Source organism: Mus musculus, chromosome 14, assembly GCF_000001635.26.
Source record: "Mus musculus strain C57BL/6J chromosome 14, GRCm38.p6 C57BL/6J".
In the NCBI taxonomy this organism is placed as follows: Eukaryota; Metazoa; Chordata; class Mammalia; order Rodentia; family Muridae; genus Mus; species Mus musculus.
The window spans coordinates 21,367,126-21,390,912 of record NC_000080.6 but is presented as its reverse complement, the minus strand read 5'-3'; the positions used below and the strand labels follow the sequence as shown (position 1 = coordinate 21,390,912).

Sequence of the window (23,787 nt, the reverse complement as noted above, 5' to 3'; positions counted from 1 at the left end):
CTCTTCCGGAGGAGCCAGGTTTGGTTCACAGTACCTACATGGAGCCTTCCAGTATTTGCACTCCGTCCCAGGGACCTGATTTTATCTTTTGGCCTCTGCAGGCATTACAAGCACCTATTGCACAGACATTATAAGCACATTCAAGCAGACACTTACGCACACAAAATAAAAGTAAATATGATCTCAAAATGAAATGAAATGAAAACACATGATATTCTCCTTTTCTTCCAACAGATCTTTGTATTAAAAAAAATCTAACAAGATTAATTTGAATATACAAATGTTATGATAGAAACCAAGAAACACCAGTCTATTTCCAAACCTGCCCTGACTTCTCCATGATCCAAGTTCCAAAAGTTCCTAGAGTTAAGGCTGAAGATCGTTAATATTTACGGATTTGTTATGAAGGCTTAAGGTTTAAATGCTTAACAGACCCCAGACGGGCTATCTGCAAACACAGTGTTGATGTGATCATAACAAACAGCAAAGCTGATCCTTCACAGCAACCTTGCAATGATCTCTAATTTATGATAGATATAAAATGGCAAATCCAATCTCATAGCGCAGAAAGTCAAGGTCATGGTTTGTCTCAGAAGTTCCTGGGTACCGAGATACAACAGCAGCTCAGGCAGATAAAGGAACCCTGGGAAGGTTCCACAGACCTTCCAGGGCCTTTGTTCTCTGGGTCTCCAGCCACCGTTCCTCCTGCAACCTTCTAAGCACTACAGGTTTAAACCATATGCAGAGGAAATAACATGGTGAAATAATTCCTTCATGAAAACATGAGTCACAGAGGGCAAGTGTGTCATACAGAATTCAATGGAGAGGATTTGCCCTGGGAAGTGGGACTCACTCTTTCTCTGATGTTGATTCCAGCTATGCAGATCAGGGGTGGGAGGCCCAGGGTGAGGCGGGACATTTACTCCAGGTAACACTGAGTAAGAAGAGTCAGGGTAACAGAGACTACTTCTGAGGATAGAAACAGGAAGTCCATGGGTGATCAAGCTGGTGACAGGAGAGTTAAAAGCAGGGAGAAAAGAAAGCCAACGAAGAGGGAAACAGCCTCCATCTGCAACCCTGGCAGAGTGGGTGACCAGAGTGGCAATCATATACCTCTTCCCCCATAGTTGACTGACACACAGGGCCTGAAAACTGTCAGCAGCAGGCAGAGTGCCCATTACCCTTTGTTCCCCTTCCAGGCCTTTTGCTATCTCGTCTTTATGTACTGAGAACTATCTATCCCTTGCCCAGGAACCCTGATGCCCCTGAATGTTCCAGGCAGGATGGGGTGGGGGTGGTTTACTCTGGAAAGAAGAGTAACCTGCCTGATCTACAGAATATAACATTTGTGGGCTAGCAGTCTCCAGGTACACAAAGAAAGAAGTAAGTCTGTAAAGTGAACAGAGTTTAACACTGACATCATATCTACCTGTGGCTGGACCAGTCCTCAGCCAGCATAGGACAGTAGCAGAAACCATTGCAACACAAAGGAGCTACAATACAATCCAGCAAACCAGCCTCACCCCAGACTGATTCCAATACTGGGAGACTCAGAGAAAAGCCTCTTTAATGCTTTGTCTTCTTAAAAACAAAACAAAACAAAACAAAACAAAACACAAAGCCCATCAGTAGGGTTTTTTGGATCAACTCAGGTTGTTGAGTTGATGGCAAGTGTTCTTCTCCAGTGACTACCTCATGCTCCTTCTTTGCCTTATTTTACAAAACAGACTCTCTTTATTCCTTCTTTTCATTTAAAAAGTACTGTTGGATGTCTTTGCTTTTAAAACTTTTATGCTTTTCATTTCTATTCCCATTTACCTAGTGTTATTCACATATCATAAAATCTATTTCACAACTGGACTTGTTCTATCTTCCCCCACTCACATTCTCTTCCCTTTATTCTGCTTCACTTTCCTTGCCCCCTCCTTCATTTATTAACACTGGTGTGAGAGAGCAAGGCACCACGACATTGAGAAGCTCCCAAGATACGGAAAGATGGAGTGGTTGACATGAAACCATCCAAAAAGAAATAAAACCCAACAAAATACTCTGGGGCACCGTTAAGAGAAAGAGATCAAAGCTATGACTGTGGTCTAGAAGAGTGCCCAAGTCAGCTGTAAGTGTCAACCTGACACAGCCTAGGGCTATCTGAGAAGGAGTCTCAATTGGGGCATTACCCAAAACGAACTGGCTTATGGGCATGTCTGTGGGGAATTTTCTAAATTGTTAATTGATGTCATAAGGACCAACCCACCTGGGCAGATGGTCCTGGGCTGTATTAGCAAGTTAGCTAAGTATGAACCTTATGGCAAGCCAACAAGCAACTACTTCTGGTTCTTGTCCTGCCTTCCTTCAGTGACAAACTATGACCTGTAGGTGGACATATACTCTTCCCTCCCCTAAGCTGGTTTTGGTTGTTTTATCACAAAAAAAAAATTAATAAAAGAAATCAAGTATTAGTTATGATCAGAGATAAATAAGATACAGAATAAAGGCACAGAAAACTATTCAATGAAATACAGAAAAATGCCTAAGTTGAGAAGGGGGAACAGGGCCAACATATCCAAGTAGACTTAAGGAAGCATTAATGACTATACTCTTAGTACTTGGTTGTGGGTGAAGCAAGAGGATTGCAAGTTTGAGGCCAGCCTGGGCTACATAATAAAATCTTGTCACACAAAAATGATATCAAATGCAAGGTACAAAAAAAGAATTTTAAGTTGAAAAGACCCCCCAGTATGGAAGAGAGACTTCAAAAGAAATATCCTACAAGTTACTTAGGTGCAAACATGCACACTTACTATATACCAGGAAAATTCCAGCCAAAGCATATTGAAATACCATTATGCCCTCACCAGAATGGCTATGATTAAAAAGATACACAGTAACAAATGCTAGCGGAGCACTGGAATCATTAGAGTGCCATATACTGGTTAGAGTGGAGACTGGTACAATCCTTTGGAAATTTGGGACTGAAAGATCAAAATCTTTACTATCTGTAGGATTTGACATTACAAAGGATAAATTTCATTCATTGAAAAAAAATTAACCAGGATATAAACGGAAACCAAGATAGAATATACATACCAGCCAAAGAAAATACCTGTATCACAAATGAATATTGTAACCCTGCGCATGTGGATGGAAGAAAGCAGCAGCTCAAGTGACTCCAGATGACAGACGCTTACTGTAAGTACAACAGGCGCTCACAAGGGTGTGGGTAAACAATCCAAAACGACTTTATGATGGGACAAGCAACAATGCATTTAGAACCCAAGGCGGGAGGGAAAGTTATAAACAAGGAAAGGGCACAGGCTGGAGCGACCGTCACATGCATGCACAGCTTATTATAATGCATAATACGCATCTTGCCACGCTCTGCTCCAAAGGCCTAGAAGCAATGAGGAGCTCAAGGAGTCCAGATTCGTGTTTCTGAATACCGTGCTCCGAGGAAGGGAAACTGAGTTCCTTGGCAAAGATTCAGGAAGCAACAGAAAAAATACATCACATTCCTGGGGTCATCTTTGTTGTTAAAAAGATAGGAAGTGTGCAAGTTAAGGATAGAAACAGTGCCATACAAAAATTCTGCACACTAGTGAATCCATTCCAAACCAGGACTAACAGCTACCAAGAGAAGGTGAGAAAACGGTTTCTAGGAGTGGGGCAGACTTGGTGGGGAGCATGAGAGGGGTTTCTGAAGGGCTGTGGTACTGTGTCTCTCTCCTCTTCCCCATCCCTCCCTCCTTTGGAGAGGGTCCGGCTAAGTGATCTTATCATCAAACTAACTCACGATCCTCCTGTTACAGTCATGGGGCTGTGTTTCTTTATGTGGTTGCAGTTACATGAACGTAAGTTAATAATTAAAACGTTGTACCAAGTCTGCATATTAGAGCTCAGTACACTTTTTTGGCATTTTAAAGGAAAGTATATGTAAGTTTGACTGTATAAGTTTTTAGTATATATTGCATTAATATGTAAGTTTTAATATGTGTAGTCTGCATTGCATTAATCTGCCTTAACAGATCCTTGTAGAAACCAACACTACTTTCTCAGTATGGGCTCTTTTGCATTGCAGCAGGATCCTGTTTGAGAGAAACATGGCAGCTGGGGGAAGTTGTATTTTTTTCAGGACTGAGAACAATACACTATACAAATCACGCACAATATAATTTTGTCAGGATATTCTAAATTATCCCACATGATATTCTAAATTACTTTTGTTTTATTTTGCTTTTTAAAAGACAGGGTCTCACTTTGTAGCCCAGGCTGACCTTAAGACACCCTGTAGCCCAGGCTAGTCTGAATGAGAATTCTTGCCTCAGTATCCTGAGTGCTAGCATCATAGGCATGAGCTACCATGCCCAGGTCCAACAATATTTTGACTTCTTGGTTAATAACAAAGCTCTGCAGGAACAACTCACTTGTTCACAAGGTAAGGACTATTTATTAAAATCTCACCAGAGGAAGGGAGAGGGTCTGGCAAGGTGGCTTAGAGGGTAAAGGCATTACCAAACCTGCTGACCTGAGTTCAATCCCTGGGACCTAAATGATGGGAGAAAAGAGCCAACTCCTGTAAGCTGTCTCCCTGTTTCTATACTTATGCCATGGTGGGCGGGCATTACTATACCCCTACCTTACCCCAGACACCAGTTTTTACCAGTGGGTCTGGAGAGATAGTCAGAGATTTAAGAACACTGGCCACTTTCCCAGAGTACCTGGGTTTGATTCACAGCATCTCTGGTGGCTCACAACTGACTGTAACTCCAGTTATAAGGGATCTAATGCCCTCTTGTGGACTCCTTGGGCACCAGGCACCCATGCGGTGCATAGACATGCATGTAGGCAAAATCCCCCACACCACATACAGACATTCTAAATGGATGTCATTTAAATTGTTCGTACTATCACCAACCTATGTCAACAAGATCAACCTTTAAAGCTGGTTGCTGCAAAGATGACATTTTCTTTTCTAATAGTATTTATTCTAAGTGTGTATATGCATGCATGTCTCAGTGTGGGCATGAGCACGTGAGTGCACGTGCCTGGGCAGGCCAGAGGTGCTGGATCCCTTGGAGCTCAAGTGACAGACAGCTCTTAGCTGTCTGACCTGGGCACAGGGAATTGAACTTGAGTCTCCTACAAGAGCAGTATGGACTCTTAACCATTGAACCAGCTTTCCAGCTAGACTTTTCAAGGTGATGTACATGAATACTTGGTAGCAGGAGTAGCTGGAATTGTAGCTGGCATTATTCTCTTAACCACTCCAGGGAAGACTTTATATAGAACTTTTCTATGTGTGTGAGTGGAGTGCACACAAATGCGGAGGCCAGGAGAAGGAGTTAAGTATCTCCCTTTATCCTCCTCCATCTGTTCCTTCAAAGCAGAGGCTCTCTCTAAGCCTGCGGCTTGTGTTTTCTTGACTAGGGTGGAAGGCAGCAAGCCCCAGTCATCCTTCTGTTTCCAACTGCTTTGGAACCGGGCTACTGGTGAACATGGGGAGTGTCCTTCTTAGATGAGTGTTGGGATCCAAACTCAGACCTAATGGCCTGACAGCAGGTGCTTGTAACTGCTGAACCATCTTTCTAACCCCTAGAATCTGCATCATTTTGTATCGTGTGCTTTCTGAGTTTTACACAAACTCTTTTTATTTTTTTATTATCCAGTGCTAGAGAGCACTTTGTGTGTCTGGAGAGCAGGAGAGCTAAGATGAAGTTGATTTAAGGACTTGGGAAGATGAGAGGTTACTTTAGTACCTCCATTTACCAATAATAAAAGAACTTAGGACATTGTTAGATGTAGCTAGTGTTTTTAAGGGCTGAGCCATCTCTCCAGTCCCCTTGACACTTTGTTTTCTTTAAAATCATTTTTATTTATGTATCTGTGTGAATGTGTGTCACATGCAGGTAGGTACTCACAGAGGGCCAGAAGAGGGCATTGGGGTCCTTGGAGCTGGAGTTACATGTCCAACATGGATGCTAGGAATTGGACTAGGGCCTTCTGGAAGAGCAGCATATACTCTTAAGCACTGAGCCATTTGTCCAGCCCCTAGTGCTTGGTATTTTTGGATGGAGTAAAGAAAAAGCGGCATCTATCAAGTTCCGACTTACTGAAGACGGTGTTTGGTTATTTATTCTGCTTCCACCATTCCACAGAATCATAAAACGTGGCCCTTGAGTCAAACTACTTAACTGGATGATTCTCAAGGTGAGAGATGAGAACAGATAGAATAGCTCTATCACCTGAGGGGAAACTTCCTCGAAATATACAGCTTTCCTCCAGACCCTTTCACTGGCATCCTCACACACTTCCCCGAGGATGCCCATCCTAATGGTGCTCAGAGTGGGATTGTTACAGCGGGGAAGATACTTTAAAAAGGAAGGTTTACATTTACTCAAAACTCACTCGATGATTTATTTGCATATGATAGCACCGGCCTTTCAGTTACGAGCCTCTATGAGAAAAAGTGGTTTATAAAGATCATATCTCAAAAGGAGATGGTTTCTAGGAAAAAAAATGGCAAGGGAATTGATTTTTGTTAACATTATTGCTAAATGCCTTAACAGTGTGATCATTTGAAAATACTCCACAGTGTGAGGTTTAAGGCACAATGAGTCCTAATTAGTGCTTTAATAAGTGTGTTAGCACTGCCTTGTACCATTCTGGAATGTCACTTATGGTAAATTAAGGGACACTTTCCCTCCCTATCTTCCATTAGTATTTTAATGCTAGGAGGTGGGAAAAGGCTGATCCATATTCAGTAGGAAAGGAGGGAAAACAATAACAAATTGGCATCTCTTCTGTGAATTGCCCCACAGGCCAAGCATCTTTATGTCCTTAATCATTATTAAATGACTTAACATGACACCCAGAGCCTGGCGAATGATTGCATCCTGACATGAGAACGAATTACAAATGAAATGAAAGATCAAGCTGTATTAGAGGACTGCCTCTGGGAAATGAAAATCTTTAATTCTCTTTTATTATTGACATTTATTTGGCTGCCATGAATAACAACACAGCAAAGAGACTCAGCTACGCGTGTACACTGAATAGCTTATCCCAGGGCTCAGAACTGCATTAACATTTATCATGTTTGCTTTTGTAGCTGACACCAGTGAACAGATTCTCTATCCATCTTGTATTTATCATGCGTTGCAATATACCACATCCTCTAAGTTCATTTTCATATGTAGGAATGGCAAGATTAGCTATGTCTTGCATCAAATAAATTTCCGACTAGAAGCATTCATAGGAGTGGCTTAATAGAGTTAATAAAGCATAAAGCAAGTTCACACACACAAAAAAATCAGTTATAAGATAGGGAGGCCAAATTTCATTCTGGAGAAAATTACGCAAATTGAGAGTGAGGAAGAGGCTTGTATGCGACATGATCTTGGATACAGAAAGACTTAAAAACGTATGTCTCCACAAAGACCATCCCAGTAGCATCTTATGGACCTGGAGGTAGGGTTACATCTCCTATAAGAAGCCTACCTGGTTCCAGTCAGAACTGGTCTACATACTAGCAGAAGAGTGACCTGTGTGTGTCATGTAGAAATACCCTCTCATGGGTGACTTCTTTCTTACAAAACTTCACCACATGCCTTTGCCTGCCACCTCAGTGAAGGGCTGCCCAGCACCTGGAGCCTTTGCTTACGCGCATCTCCTAAACTGCACTGCCCCTTATTTTAAGCCCCTTCAAGAATTCAAGGCTTAGCAAGGATATTTATCTTTTTGGGAAAGTCACTTAACATGCTAGAATGTGTTTGAAATTTTGCTTTAGTTTTTCAATAGCTCTCAGCACTAAAAAATTCAAATATAAATGTGTTTGAAATTTTGCTTTAGTTTTTCAATAGCTCTCAGCACTAAAAATTCAAATATATATCTAAGCAGGTATAATGGCACCATGATTCCCCTTGTATCCAATGCCCAACGTTGGCAATCAACACCTGACCAGTCTTAGTTCATGGGATTTCACTTAACTGCCATCCACTGACTGCTTTTGAAGGAAATCTTGATTTTGTCTTTTGGTAAGTCTGTAAACAAGGAGGATGAGTAAATCATTTCTCATGTGTCTCTCCATACCCCATTTTGTTAAACAGTTACTTCAGTGGGCACTTACTATCCCAGCCGGCACATGGAAAGCTGAAGCAAGAGAACTGCTCCAAGTTTGAGGCCAGGCTGGGTACACAGAGATTACAAGGGGAGCCTGGGCTACGGAATGAGAACCCAGACTAAAATTTAAGAAAAAAAATATTTAGACTATATTTAACATTTTATGTAAATTAATTTTATTTTGCAGATCTTTAAAGATTATGCTACATTCAATGTACATTCAGCTGAGTACTGAACAAATAAATTGGCTTAATTATATTACCATTTATAAAAGTCATTAACTAACTGATTGGATTTAAGATGAACCATTCAGAAAGAATTAACACTTAAATTTAGCTTGAATAGTAGCTAAAATATATTATAAAGTAGCCTCAGATTGAAAATATTAATTAACTAATAATATGTTTGATTGCTAGATGAAATTTCTATTGAATTTCTATGAATGGTATAAAAACATACATGAGATTTGTCTTCTTGAAAGAAAATCCGAGGTTATAATTAGCAACCCAGCTCTTTGGGGATCTGAGGCAGGGGGATTACAAATTCAAGGTCAGTCAAGGTCAGTCTGGGTTACACAAGGAATTCAAGGTCAGTATGGGGTATTCACTGAGACATTCTCTTAAAATATACTGTTAGATAAAATAAAGTATAAGAAATAGGCCAAGGATAGAGCTCACCAACACACAGCACTTGTTTAGCATGCAAAAGGCCCTAAATAGGAGTTCTAGTATTGGGTTGGGCATGAGTCAGAGGCAGGTGAGTTCCAGAGACAGCCAGGAATACACAGACTGTCAAAAATAAAATTCCTAGTATTGCAAAAACAAATCAAAAGTGACAGAAAAAATTCAGAAGAAACACTTCTGGATTTGACTTGTTCATAATCGAATAAATGTATTTTATTCTGATGCAAGGGTTTTATATGTAAAAGGTATTGTTTTGAAAAGAAAGAGATTTCTGGACTGAGACCCCCCCAATTTAAAAAGTAAACAAGCTTTATCAATTGGCTTTTCATAAATTATAACCTTGAAAGGAAAATCACGTCCCCAGGGTGCAAGGGAGGAGTATGGGAGTCACACTGTCGAAGGCACATGACTGGGGATGGCTCGCTGTAGAAGAAAAATACAACTTTGTTGCCATTAATCTCTTTAACCCTGGATTTATCACAGAGTCCTCACAGTACCTGCAGCCACTATGGTGTCATCTCGCCCTTGTGTGAAGATCACGGTCCTCTGCCTCTTCGAGTTCACCTTTGGAAGAGCCTGCGCCTTTTTGGCTATTTCTTTAATGTCTTTAGTCTATTAACAAGAAGGGAAAAAATTCATGATCAGTAGGGCAAGGGAAAATTTTCTTAGTATGTTAACAATTCTGCTGCTGCTGGGACCTCAGTATTTAATATGGCACATTTGAAAAGATTTTTAACCATACAAAGATAAAGAGGACAGCTTTATTTATTTATCCCCAAGAGCTTCTTGGATCAGTCTGCCCAAAACTTCACATTTGTGACAGGGTCTTATCTCATCTCCTCCTTCAATACCTGCCATTCATTGTATTTCAAAGCAAACCTCAGGTACTTTATAATTTAGTCTATAAATGTGTTAACATGTTATCTCTGAAAGGTAATGACTAAAACGGCATATAATTGGGATATACTTTTAAACATTTTTCCTGTCTTATGAAAGGACCTAGGCTCAGTTCCCAGTACAAAAACAAACCCAAACTACTTTAAATCTCCTGAAGCTTAGCAGAGTTTTTGGGTGAAGACCTTGTCTGTTGGTAGAATGACTGCCTAGCCAGTACCAAGCCCAAGCACTAGCCCCCACCACCAGAAAAGATCCTTACCATCAGCAAATAAATATCAAGTCAAGTTTTAAATTAGAATAGTGTTTTAAAGAAGAATTCCTCATCTGTTGTTGAGATGGAGTCTCCTTGTGTAGTCTACGCTGGCCCGAAGTTTGTGATTCTCCTGTATCTACCTCCACAGGAATTACAACTGTGTGCCCTTCTGCCCAAATGAAGAGAGCTTTTCTTTTTCAAAAATTTTTTACTTATTATTTTAGATGCTTACAGATTATGATTATGCTGACTTGGAAATAAAATGAAGATAATGCCAATTTTTCAGAGATCTGGCAGAGAAAAAGAAATGCTAACCTTTATTCTGTAAAGACTTAATTTTCTATAGGAAAGGGCATGAAAGTTAAAAAAAAAAAAACAGTGAAAAATCACGAGCTTACATTCTTCTTCATGACTTAGTGCCAGTAACCTGGACTTCATCGTTTTTCCTCACCTAGTAATACTCTTTTGTGTTCTCTCGATTAAATGCTCTACTATAACCACATATACATTTGTTTACATATATATGCACTTAACATTAAGACATTCATGTTTTTCTTTCTAGATTGTGTGACTTTGTTTAATATTATACATTCTAAGTCCATCCATTTTTCCTGCAAAGTTTATGATTTTATTCCATTTAGAGATGAAAAATATTTTAAATATATACCAGATTTTCACTATCCATCAATCTGGTGATAGGTATGAAACCTGGCTGCATTTCCTTGCAATTCAAGCAGCAATAAATATGGAGTTGGAAATATCTCTGTGGTAAGGTATGGAGTTCTATGAGTACACACATACCCAGGAGTGAAACAGCAGTGTTAAATTGTAGTTCTATTTTTATTTTTTACTTTTTGAGGAACTTCCAAATTGAAACGTATAATTGATGTACTAATTTGCACCCGTCACCAGCAGTGGCTAATAGTTTTTTCTCTACATCATTGTCAACATGTATAATCAGATTTCTTTCTTATTTTTCCCCCCCAGATTTGAGGACCTGACCCATGGCCTTGCTCTTGCTAGGCAAGTGCTCTACCAGTGAGGATTAAAGGTGTGTGCCACCATGCCCAGCTCTGACCCTGTTTTCCATATCACACAGACCATGAAGCTTTGTATCAGTGGTTCTCAACCTGTGGGTTGCTACCCTCTTGGGGGATCAAATGACTCTTTCACAGAGGTAACTATCAGATATCCTACATATCAGATAATTAACAGAGGTCACTATCAGATATCCTACATATCAGATAATTATATCACGATTCATAACAGTAGCAAAATTAGTTATGAAGTAGCCACAAAATGACTTTATGGTTAGGGAGGTCAGTACAACATGAGGAGTTACAGTACAGTCATAGCATTAGGAAGGTTGACAACCACTGCTTTGTATGATGAACATTTTAACTTGAAAGACAAATTACAGAGCTGGGTGTAGAGCCCACAACTGTAATTCTAGCACTCTGGATAGTGAGTCAGGATAACAAACAACAAGTTCAAAGCCAGCTTGGACTATGAGAGATGGGGAGAGGGAGAGGGAGAGGGAGAGCAAGGGAGGTAGAGAGGGAGGGAGGAAGGAAAGAAAGACAAAGAAGAAATAAAAAAAAAGGAGGCATTAGTTTTAAAAGTCATGTTTTCAACTATTTTATTATTAATTATATATTTTTTCTGCATATGTGTATGTGCATATATATATGCAGAAAAAAACACATACAAAGAAAAAGATTTAGGTTAGCAAAGCAGGAGTCTCAATAGTGTATAACCATTACAGAGAACACAAAATCTTTGATATTTAAGAAAGTATGACAGCCAGGCATACTGGCATAAGCCTGTGATCTTAGCACGTGGGTTAGAAGTGAAGGCAGGAGAATGGTGAGTGTGAAACTACCATGGACTATCTCACTTTTCTGTACTTATCTTAAAGGAGTACAAGTCTGCTCCTTGATAAGAAAATCAATACTGATGGTATTAATGGGCGGCACTGGGAAAGTGATGCAGAGGCGGCGCCCTTGGCACCTTCATGGCCAACAGAATGAGCACACGATGCTAATTAATCAGAGCAGTGGCAGCTTGCTTCATCTATACTTTTCCATCCATTGGACCTTGTGCTATAATAAAGCTTTTCTTCTCATTCTCAGCCAAAAAGAAAGGCAGAAGAATGAATGGATGAATACATAAATAAATCAATTAATTCATTAAAGAATTAGAATCTGAGTTACCTCACTTAGGATGATATTTTCTAGTTCCATCCATTTGCACCAATTGCATGCAAAACGGGATGTCCTTGTTCTTAATAGCTGAGGGTAGTAGATCCAAAAGGACATGCATGGTATGAACTCATTAATAAGTGGATATTAGCAAAAAAAAAAAAATACAGAATACCCAAGATACAGTCCACAGAACTCAAGAGGGTCAATAAGCTGAAGAGCCCTAGTGAGGATGCCTCAGTCCCACTTGGGAGGGAGGGAAGGGCCTGGAAGCAGAAAGAATGGAAACAGGCAACCTTGGGGGCGGGGGGGTAGGAGGACCAGCAGTCTCAATTAACCTGGACCCCTGAGATCTCTCAGACACTGGATCACTAACCAGGCAGCATACACCATCTGATACGAGGCCCCCCAAACAGCAGAGGACTGCTGGGTCTATCTATGTTCAGTCAGAGAAGATGCACCTAACTCTCAAGAGACTGGAGGCCCCAGGGAGTTTAGAGGTCTGGTGGGATAGGGGGGGGTGATGGGGTGGGGACATCTTCATGGAGACAGAGGGGCAATGAGGAGGTATGGGATATGGAACAGTCAGAGGGTACACAGGGTGGGGGTGGGTGGGAATAAAATCTGGAGTGTAAATAAATAAATTAAATAAATAAAAGATTAAAAAATTGGGGATAGGCTATTAGAAACAATTTTAGTATAAATATGTTTTACTACTAGAAGATTTGTATGATCACAGATGGCTCATATTTAATAAAAGATTTACTATCTTGAGAGCATAGTCTTATGCAGTATATGTAGTTTTTTAAAGTTTAAAAATATTTTTAAATTTTATTTTTGTGTGGGGACTGGAGAGATGGCTCTGTGGTTAAGAGCTGGGTGCTCTTCCAGAGGTCCTGAGTTCAGGCCCCAGCCTCCACATGGTGGCTCACAACCATCTGTAATGGGACCTGATGCTCTCCTGTGGCAGGCAGGCATACATGCAAGTAGAGCACTCCTAGACATATGAAATAAAATACAATTTGATCTGTGTGTATATGTGAATGTATTTCCTGCGGCATGACACGGAGGTCAGAGGACAACTTGTTCTACCGTGCGGATTCTGGGCAGCATGCTTGGGCTATTGGGCCTGGCAGGAAGTGCCCACTGATTCGCTCTGCCTCGGTTTTCAGTTTATGAATTAGTTCTTGCAACACTGCCTAAGCAGGTCTCAACCTCCTCGATTTTAATCGTCACCTTGTTTCAACCTCCAGAGAAGCCAAGACTCCAGGTACATGCCACTGGACACAAGTAAAAGAAAAAATTTGTGAAGTTTTCGTAATGGTGTAAAGAATAAATGAATGCTAAGATTCCATAATTTCTTTTTACCAACTCTTTGGAAAGACATAGCTTACTGTCAGAGTTTGGTAATTTAATAAAATAAACTTGTCTTAAATTTAATCTCACAAAAGTGGTAATTTAAGATTGATATAAAATTTTCATATACAAGCCAAAAACTTTTCTAGGTTTACCCACCCTTTTTTCTGGTTGTATCCACAGACACAGTTGATGTCAAATCTTTTCATTGCTTGCTCTAGGATCCCTGTGAGTATACACCTAATCCAAATATCTCAGTGTGCATTCAGGATCAACTGCTTACAAGAGATGGCTTCATGCAGCGTAAATCCTTTCTCAAAACCTCAGTTTTATCTTCACAATACTATAGATTTCTAAGTCCACAGTATCTCCCTCATCTTCTGTCCTTCTCTCGCACACGGAAGAGCTTTACAACACAGCAAACCTAGACTTACTGGTATGACCTCGAACAAGTTAGTAAATGCCCTTAAGGCTCCATTTACTGACAAAATTAAGAAAATACTCAATTAAAAGGTATTGGGGCTGCAGGTGTAACTCAGTGGTGGAGTGCATGTTTGGCATGTGCTAAGTCCTTTGTTTAATCCCTAGGATCAAATCTCCCCTATGACAGTTTCTGGAAAAGGAAAAATCAATAATTGTAATGTGGAGAAAATTGATAAATATTACTTTAAATAATAATCAACTGATATTAAAATTTCTGAACAAAAGAAGATATTTTTATATTGTCAAAGAATCTCCTCCAAACTATTTATCCAATAGAAAGGGGTAAGCAATAGAGGGTAAACCAATTGCTAACACCTTAGCCCAGTGATCAAGGTTAGCAACACCAGCAATAAGAATCTCCTCCAAACTATTTATCCACTCCAAAAGAGAGGAGTAAGCTGCAGAGGGTAAACCAATTGCTAACACCTTAGCCCAGTGATCAAGGTAGCATCACCAGCAATAAGACTTTGTGACATCATTTAACTTCCCTGATAGGATGTTTTCAGGAGGGCACATCACTCTATGGTTTTCCTGTTCAAAATGTACAACTTCAGTCCACTCACAAGAAAACACCAGACATACTCAAATAGAGAGGGTCATTCTATAAAATGAATAGCCATGACTTCCTAAGTGTCAAGGTCACAGACAATGAGGAGAGACCAAAAAACTGCCAAGGACCAGAAGCTGCTAACAACCCATGAGACAAATGTCACATGGGAGCTCCTCTGCTAGACTCTACAACAGAAAAGAGAAAACTGAGGAGAACACACTCGGGGGGTAAGGACGCTTGCTGTCAAACTAATGAGTTTAGTCCTCAGAACATACATGGTTGGAAGGAAAGAAATGACTCCCCAAAGTTGTTCTCTGACCTCCATATGCATGCGTGAATACTTCCACACAAAATAAAACAAGACTGGAATATATCCTCTTTACATCTTGCATTGGATATATGTTAATTTTCTGATTTTAGTATTAAACTTCTGGAGGTGTAACTTATTTAAGATGTTAACAGTAGGGGAAGGTATATAAAATATAAGTGGGAATTCCATTCTCTTCTTGTAATTTTCTAAAGCTAAAGTTATTTTACTGTAAAAAGGTGAAGCTAGATGGCAGACATCTCTGCAATTCTAGCAGTAGGGAAAAAAACCAAGCAGAAGGAGCCTGAGTTTGAGGACAATCAGTGCCACATAGCAAGACCTTATCTTAAAAAAAATTCCTGTTCCATGACCACTCCTATACCCTCGGGATATAGCAGGGTGAGCAAGGAGGATCAACCCTGAGTTCTAGGTCACGGGGATCCATAGTGAATTTAAGTCTAGCCTGGGCTATGGGGAATGAGATCTTGTTTCAAAAAGGAAAGAAGGCAGAGCTGGAAAGTTGGCTCAGGGGTGAAGACCACTTGCTGGTCTTGCAGAGGACTCAGGTTCGATTCCCAGCAGCAGCTTGGGGCTGCTCACAACTGCCTGTACCTCCAGTTCTAGGGGATCCAAAGCCCTCTGGCCTCTGCAGGCGGTAGCACCCATATAGTGCACAGATACACAGGGGCCAAGCACCACACACATAAAATAAAAATAAACAAAACCAAAGCAGGAAGAGTTGTGGAGACGAAAGACCTTAATGTAATTACTGTATGCTAATACAATCCTAATTTTGTTCCTTTTAAAGATTCTTATTTTAATTCTCCCTAAAACTTTCAATTCTGTAAGATATCCCTCTAATCCCTAGAAAGGGACTAAAATTATTGAGTACTTAAAACTCAACTACAGTATCTAATAAGGAGGAAAAAGATTCCCAGGAGGTGGGGCAAGAGATGAACGTTCAGAGTTGAGCCATGAGCCATTCATTACAGGGCTCTAAAGGGGTCCTTAATGTTAATCTCTCTATGTAGTAGATACTACAATTTCCTCTAACTTACTCAAAAATATTCACAGGCCTTTCCTACCCTAGGCAGTAGGTCTCTTAGTACATCTCCTCTTGCAGATGAAGAGACTGACTTGCAGGCAAGAAGTATGCAGAGTAAGGTTATAAACAGGAGCAGTACAGCCAGGATTGCTGATCCCAAGTCTGCCCGTAGGATTCTCAGTGTTTGGAATCACCACTTCCAGGCTACCCGCAGACTTTGCTGCTCTGTGAACTCTGTGATGTGCCTTGTGCTATTATCACAAAAGTATAGACTGTTCTTCCCCCAGTCATCTTTTCTGCACATTCACAAGTTAGTCCTGATCTTTATATATCTTTATTTAAAGGTGCTTTCCCCTAGTTGTTTTATATAAATTCCAATGCTTAGGTGTTTAGATACTCGACATTCATCATGACCATTCTGAAGCCCAACTTCTACTGCCAGTATGCTAGAGCGAGGTGGAGGGGAACATGAGGGCTGTAAGGAAGAGCACCAGGCTTGGAGAGTGGAGCTCAGCTTATCCAGGCAGTATCTGTGAGCTGTGTGGTCTGAAAAGGGTCAAATAGCCTGGCTTTCACCTGTTGACCTGTCTATCTTCCTCTCAAGGGTTCTGGAAGTATTAAATATTCTGGTGACACACTGGAAAGATTTTTATAAACTGTAGCATTTTATAACATGTATAATTGTGCTTTTATCAACTCTGGCTTAGTGCAACATCATCTTCTGTTATTTTAAAGACTACCTTCTTGGGTCAGCAAGATGTTTTGGTGGGTAAAGATGCTTGCTGCCAAGGGCAATGACCAGGATTTGATCCCTGGGGTCTAAATGACTGAGTTCTGCAAGTTGCCCTCTGACCTTCATGCCCACACTGCGATACATGCCACTTAATAAATGAGTGAACGATTTCTTTTCAAAAAGTACACATCTCCTTCCTTTCACTCTCTTGTTTTCATTTCACTGTCACCAAGCAGGTGATACAAAAGTTTGAGCACTGTCCCGATCTGTCCCAGCTGTGGCGCTCCCACGCACTGCCCACTCAGCTATACCATCCTGGGTGATCTGCCAATTGCCAGTCAAGTCTCAGGCTGCCTTCCTCACTTGACTCAACCCAGAGAGGCTGGCCTTGTGGAGCACACAGTTCACTGTGTTCTTTCTTGTTTGGTGGCCTCTGTCCTCTTGTTTGCTCTGTTTGAAGTGTGTTTTCTTGGCTGGTTGTTTAACTGTGTTTTGTTTTGTTTTGTTTTGTTTTGTTTTTCTTCTGTCATTGCTAGATAGCTCTATTTGTCAGATTTTAACTTTCTTTTCCTTCTTTAAAAAAATTACTACTGTGGGGGCTGGGGGACACACGTCTTCTCCAGCACATGCCCGGTGGCTCTGAGGACAGCTTCGCAGAGCTGGTTCCTTCCTTCTATCTTTTTACTGGGTTCTGGGGAACAGCATCAGAAAATGATCTCATCTGTTTCTCCCAGTCCCTTTTAAACATTGTCTTCCTTTGGGACCCAGACACCCTGGAAAGCACCAGTAGGGCCTGACGTAGGACTTATTTTCTGAGACCGTGACAGTTCACTGCAACCCTAAAATCTGTGCAGAACACAAGAACCTAAGTGTCACGTGTGAGAGGTCCCAGGGAACGAACCATTACTTCCTGATGATGCCATGTAGATTTTCTCCTCCCTGCTGATCAACAGAACTTTTTAAGATGATGTATATGTTTGCTACCTGCACTGTCTAATAAAGTAGCCATCATGCCCACAGGCTATGGGGTCCTAGGAATGTGTATAGGACGAGCAGAGTGAGAATGCATTTTGTTTTATTTTTAAAGACAGTTTCACTGTGCTTTACACTGGTCTCAAACCCATGGGTTCAAGCCACCCTCCTGAGTTAGCATTCAGGGTAGTTGGTACTACAGAGCTGCAGGTACTCCTCGCCTTGAATTTTACATTTTCTGCAATGCTAAATAATCTTAACTTGAGCAGCCAAGTGTGATCATTGGACTGTGCAATTCTATACTTTGTCGTTCAGTGTTACAAGGTGATTGCGTCTCCCTGGCCAGAGAAAGGCTGCGACGCTTGGATGTTCTGGGTAGCCAGAGGCTGGGGGAAGAAGGGAAAGGGAATAAGATCACTTTGTTCCCCATGTGGAGAGAGCATTATGCCTTAGACACCTACAAGAGAAGGAAAATCTTTGCTTGGAGTCATGCTGAAAAAAAAAATGACTCAATGGTTTGAATTCCTTTCAAAAATTGGCACACATTTCTGTTGCGGAGACAATGAAAATATGGAGAATAACTAAATTTAGGTTTTGGAGGTATTTTCTTCATTTTATTTAATTCCCATCAATTTATGACAGTTTTCAAAGGCTTTATAAATGAAGCCTACTTTTAACTACCTTGTTTTTATTTAGATTTTTAACAATGTAAACCTTTAATCAGTTCAGCCCAAGAAAAGGAAGACTTAACAGCACACTGCAGTCTGAGCTGTTTTTCCAGAATAATAAAAGGCCGCGCGAAACTCTTTACCAAGAATTGTCATTTTAAATTCTTAGCAGGTCTGTCATTTAAATCGGGCACTATGCAATTTTCCATCACCTATGTAGAAAAACCCACTCTCCTGCCTTGTGCTCTGCCTACCTCCAGCTTTTATCCCCTTCTCCAGTGCTCTCCTAAGCTGCTGCTTCTCACTAAAAAAAAAATGCCCAGTTCATCTTAAAGATTAAAGCTTTTTTTTTTTTTTGAAAAGATTATCTAGAATTTGCAGAGAAGCCCACCAGGGCATCATAAACAACGCAACTGAGGGTCTTTCCTTATGAGTAGACACAGGTTATTTTAGAGGTGTCAGGCTGGCCTGTCAGATCACAGATGGCAACACTGTGGTTCTGGGAAAGGATGGGGATTAGTAACAGAAACTAAGGGAGTGCAGGGGTGCTGGCAGGAAGGAAGGATGCTCGCCTCTCTGGTCTTTCAATCATTCCATTTGCCTTGCTCTTTCTTTCTTTTCAAGGTGCACCAAATTCAGAGCCAACATTAAGGCATGAGAGAGAAAATACAAATTGCTAAGATAAAGTGACTTAGTCTTGTTTTATTCAAGAGTACTACCCTTTAGACCTATGTTTTTGTATTTTCTCTAATGAAGTGAGAAAACTTTAATGACATTATAAAAATCATTGGATTTCTCAGACAGCATTCCACACGTGGGTTGTATTTTTATTAACAATCCTGGCTTGAGGCTACTCTAATCATGGCCTGTATGTATTCTGCACTGCTAACTAATGCTTTTGGGGAACCGTAGAGGGACATATCAAGACACCGTGTACTTTAATGAATCTAACACAGCACTATCAACATCACTGGTGGAGCTGGGTCTGTGGGTCAGAGGTAACGTGGTAGGTGACTATGATAATTATCATTTTGCTTACATGCCCTAATCCATTATGGAAGACTATGACAAAGGGAAACAATTTTCAAATCAGTACATAGGAACTACTGAAAGGTTAATATAGTGCTGGTCAGCAGGAAATAGAGAATGCAGTTTGTTGCTGAGACTGAGTGTAGACCAGGTACACTTCGAGCAAAGAGCTCAAGAAGAAATAAAGCCTTTAGTAGGCTTACTATCCTCAGAAAACATCACATGAGCACTAAGGAACTGCTATTTTACTATATGCATGTGATATGCCTATCTGCAAACCAATCACGGAACCCAAATACTTTTGTTTAATGATAACACAGCTAACTGACAGGTACAAATTTATATTCTAAAACCTCTTATTTATGAAGTATTTGAGTTTATAATATTTGAAAATATTTGTTTTTTGTAAAACAAAACTTAGCATAGTTAAAACTTTATGATTTAAGATAGCCAACCATGTATCCCTGGCTGGCTTTGAACTCACAGAGATCTGCCTGCCTCTAGAGAACAGGTATTACAGGAATGTACACAATCATGCCTGGGGGTAAAACCTTTAAAATGACTGAAAGCATTAACATATGTTCTCACAATCAAAACACTTGTTTTAGATGTCTCTCTGTGTGTATACATGAGTGCTAACTCCCTAGCCTCACATTAAAAATTATATTTATTTAGTGTATGTGTTCACACATGTTTCAAAGTTCTAGTGTGGAGGTCAGAGGTCACGGCACCTCTATCCAATAAGGCATTTGGAGGCCCCATATTGCATTTGTGAACATTCTCCTGACTCCATCCGGTCTTATACAGCAGTTGTCAGTTTGGGAAATTAATAAGACAAACAACGTTGGAAATCCCTTTCTACACTACTTAATTCCACAGTGACTCAAATGTGGTAAAACAATGAAAGAAAACTTCTTTTGTTGTTGTTGTTGTTGTTTTGTTTTTTTGTTTTTTTGAGACAGGGTTTTTCTGTGTAGCCCTGGCTGTCCTGGAACTTACTCTGTAGACCAGGCTGGCCTCGAACTCAGAAATCCGCCTGCCTCTGCCTCCCAAGTGCTGGGATTAAAGGCTCGAGCCACCACCACCACCTGGCAAAAGCAAACTTCTAAGAAGTCAATGACTATGTCATTTTTCTGTGTTTCAAACGATTGAGGGAATTCTTAGAGACAAGCTCACTGTCTTCCTTTATGATGTAGAGGAACTGTTTCTGGCTTACACAGTCACCACACATGTATATTATTTTGTTTCTCGATGACGAATCTGCTTCTAATTCATTTTATTAATAGGTGTAAATATCACAAATTCACATTTCTTTAAGGAGCTTAAAGCTTACATAGTATTGTTCAATCAACATTCAACTCACAGTTTCTATGTGTGGTACACAATATTGAGTATGCAAATAAGGGTGGAGTTACTAAATCTCAATTACATTTATTTCTATAGTTACATGAGTGGGGTGGCTCAGCCGATAAAGGTGCTTGCTGCCAAACCAGACGACCTGAGTTCAATACCCACACCCACATGGAGGAAGGGATAGAACTGATTTCAGCAAGTTCTCCTCTGAGCGTCACACATATACTGTGTCAGGCAAGTGCCCTCCTAACAAATAAATAATATAATTTTAAAAAGTTTCTCTAGTCAATATTACAAGTTGATGTATAAAACAGAACAGTTGACATTGTTCTGGCTCAGTACCACAGCCATCAAAGATTCATAAACCCAGTTAATTATCTGTCACTTAACCTGGGTTCATACTGAAGTTAGTGTTTTCTAACAGTCAATTAGAAGATAGTATTATGCAGACAGAAACACGGTCTTGACTGTATCTTGATTTTGCCAACAACGACCACATGGAGTTTTGAATCTTGACAAGATTGTCCTTCTAGTAGGTAAACAGAACGGAGACCAGAAAATTAAGGCTAATTATCAATATTTTCCTTACAAAAAATTATCTGATGTTATTTTTTAAAAGATGAAAGGGAGACAGGACTCAAATAAGAAGCTCATAAGCAGGATAGAAATTAATCAGCCCTAACAACTGGTAAGTACAACCTTTGGAGATTTATTTGCATAACGATAATTTACGGGCGATAGGGTTGAACTTATTTAAGTGACATTATAGCTCACTATTCTGTCTTGCCCTAACACTGCTGCAGCACGGAATTCTTATGAAATGTAATGCAGCTAATGAGGTAGCTTTTTAACTGAACAAACTGACAGGCCCCATATCTGCAGAGGCAGCTTGAAACTGTGCCCAACCTCTTGGCTTCCCAAGAGGCTTTTCAAAATTCAATAAATAACATCTGTAGGCGATGTTGGGTGCAGACCTAGCAGAGTGCGTCATAACACTGTGCTGGCAGAACAAAGAAACCATGACGACTGCCAAGTTTCCATGGCAACTGCAGCGAGGCTCTGAGAGTATAATAGCACATCAATCACTGTCCAAAAGAACTTCATTATCAGCTAGAAAAAACCTTTAGGATCTGTTTAGTGTGCAATTGTGGGTTAACTCACCTCAAAGCCTTGCTCTCTAGCAAAAGTGGCAGCTTCCTGAAAAAAAAAAAAAAAAGGACAGTTAATTATAAAGTGCCAGATAATGAAGAAATAATTCATTCTGAAACTCATTCAGTCTTCTTTTTACACAATTATCTCAAGATACTCACATAGATTAATTTTTATTTTTACCCCAAAATATTTCCTTTTTGTCTTGGCATGAAAAACAATGGGCCACATGGTGTCAACACACTTCACACGCCAGGACAGGGAAGATGCTATGTGTTTTTACAGTGGCTGCCAATGAGTTCAGGTGTTCTGACCTCACTCAGAAAGGAAAGGCATTCACTTGAAACCCAAGGACCAGGCTGGTGGTTACACGTGTAATTAAAAGAGTACTTTTCAGGAAGCTCTTCTGGAGATGAGAATGCCTACTAATAGATATATAGATGCTGGAAACAATTATTTCCCAACCCCATGATGAAATTTATAGAGACAGGGGTCACCAGTGGGTTGTTAGAGTCATTGAGTGATAGGATGACAGGGAACCGGTTCTTCCCATGGAATCAAAGCAGCACAGATTACATGCTGGCCACGGGGAGCAAAGTGAAACTTTATAATGGAAGGGACCAAGCTGTCATCATTGTAAGCCTGTGGTCAGTCCTATCCACTAGCATCCCTCATAGTGGGATTGCCAAATATCCTGTGCCCCAGATATGGAGAATGGAGTTCACGGTATCAACCAGGATGTAGTCTAGCCAAAATATCTTCGCACCAATTAACCAAAAGTTTAGTTCAATAACTTGTATTTATGAGAAAAAGAGAGGAACAATTAAAGGAGAAAGTGAACGAATCTGTAAGGCGGGCACATTTACAAAGCAACTAGTAATGTTTCTTTAACTAATGGCAGCCTCAAAGATAAACTGGGAAGGGAAATGAACAAAACCAGCATATGACTGCATCTTATTTTAAACCAAACCAGCTGTGAAAGATGTTTCAACAGAGGTAATCTGAAAATCAGAGGATAGAAGGAATCGTCAGTTTGATATTAGGAATGATCAGTGTGACAAGGAAATTGTCTTTAACTTTTAGGGCTGTGTCCAGGAGTATTTAAGGGTAAAAAGCCACATACAAAATCTGTAACTTGGAATACTCTGCGAGAACAAAAGGAAGCGAACTTGACAAAACACTGGAACCTAGGTCTAAGATATACGGGGCGAATGCTTCCACTCTCTATACCCCTCAACCCCACCCTCCTGGGGTCTTGCTATATAGCCCTGGCTGGCCAGGAAATGCTATGCAGGCAAGACTAGCCACAAACTTGTATAGATCCACCTGCTTCTGTCTTCCAAGTGCTGAGATTAAAGGTTTGGGTCACCGTGCCTGGCTTTTGTCTAAGAGGAAAAGGTTAGAAAAGTTAACACCTAAAAGAATGTTTAAAAATTTTAATACACAAAGTTCTTCTAGCCTTTATACATATACATGTATGAGCACAATTTAATGAACATTATGCCATATGCTAATGCTTTTCTAACAGGCTACTGAAAGACAAAACAAAACAAACCACCCCAAACCAAAAAAACCCACCCATATCTATGTAACTAAGTCCTTACGCTTTCACTGTTTAGCTCGTGCATACATTTTAATTTTAGGAATCATAGAAAATGGAGGCAATATTACTTTTCATTTCTACTTCCCTCTTGAAAGTGAAAAAAATTGCAGACAACTGTCAAGAGTCTCTACATCTTAACTCACATTCCTCCAAAATTATCTTTGCCAAGAGATATTAATAGAAGAATGGGATTTGAGCCCAAGTGGTGAGCAGATCCAACTCAACTAGAACGACTGCTGCACCAAACCATGTAAGGCAGAAAGTACAGCCAGTGCCTTTAAAATAAATGTGGACAGTTCCTCCATGTTGAGGGAAATACTAATTAGGAAATACATGCATGTACTTATGGTCCACTATACTAATAACAGATTTAGAGAACCTATACTTTTG

At 40.2% G+C, this 23,787-nt stretch overlaps 1 protein-coding gene across 2 annotated transcripts in view; it reads right to left on the bottom strand.

Annotated features, from left to right (window-relative positions):
- The window catches only part of Adk (adenosine kinase), a 395,996-nt gene that overhangs the window by 57,657 nt on the left and 314,552 nt on the right, over window positions 1–23,787 (bottom strand). For both annotated transcript variants that reach the window (NM_134079.4, NM_001243041.1), the window contains exons 8-9: window positions 21,807–21,842; window positions 9,296–9,410 (exon numbers count right to left, since the gene is read on the bottom strand). In NM_134079.4, coding sequence (NP_598840.1) covers window positions 9,296–9,410; window positions 21,807–21,842 — 151 coding nt within the window. The remainder of the gene's footprint in view (window positions 1–9,295; window positions 9,411–21,806; window positions 21,843–23,787) is intronic.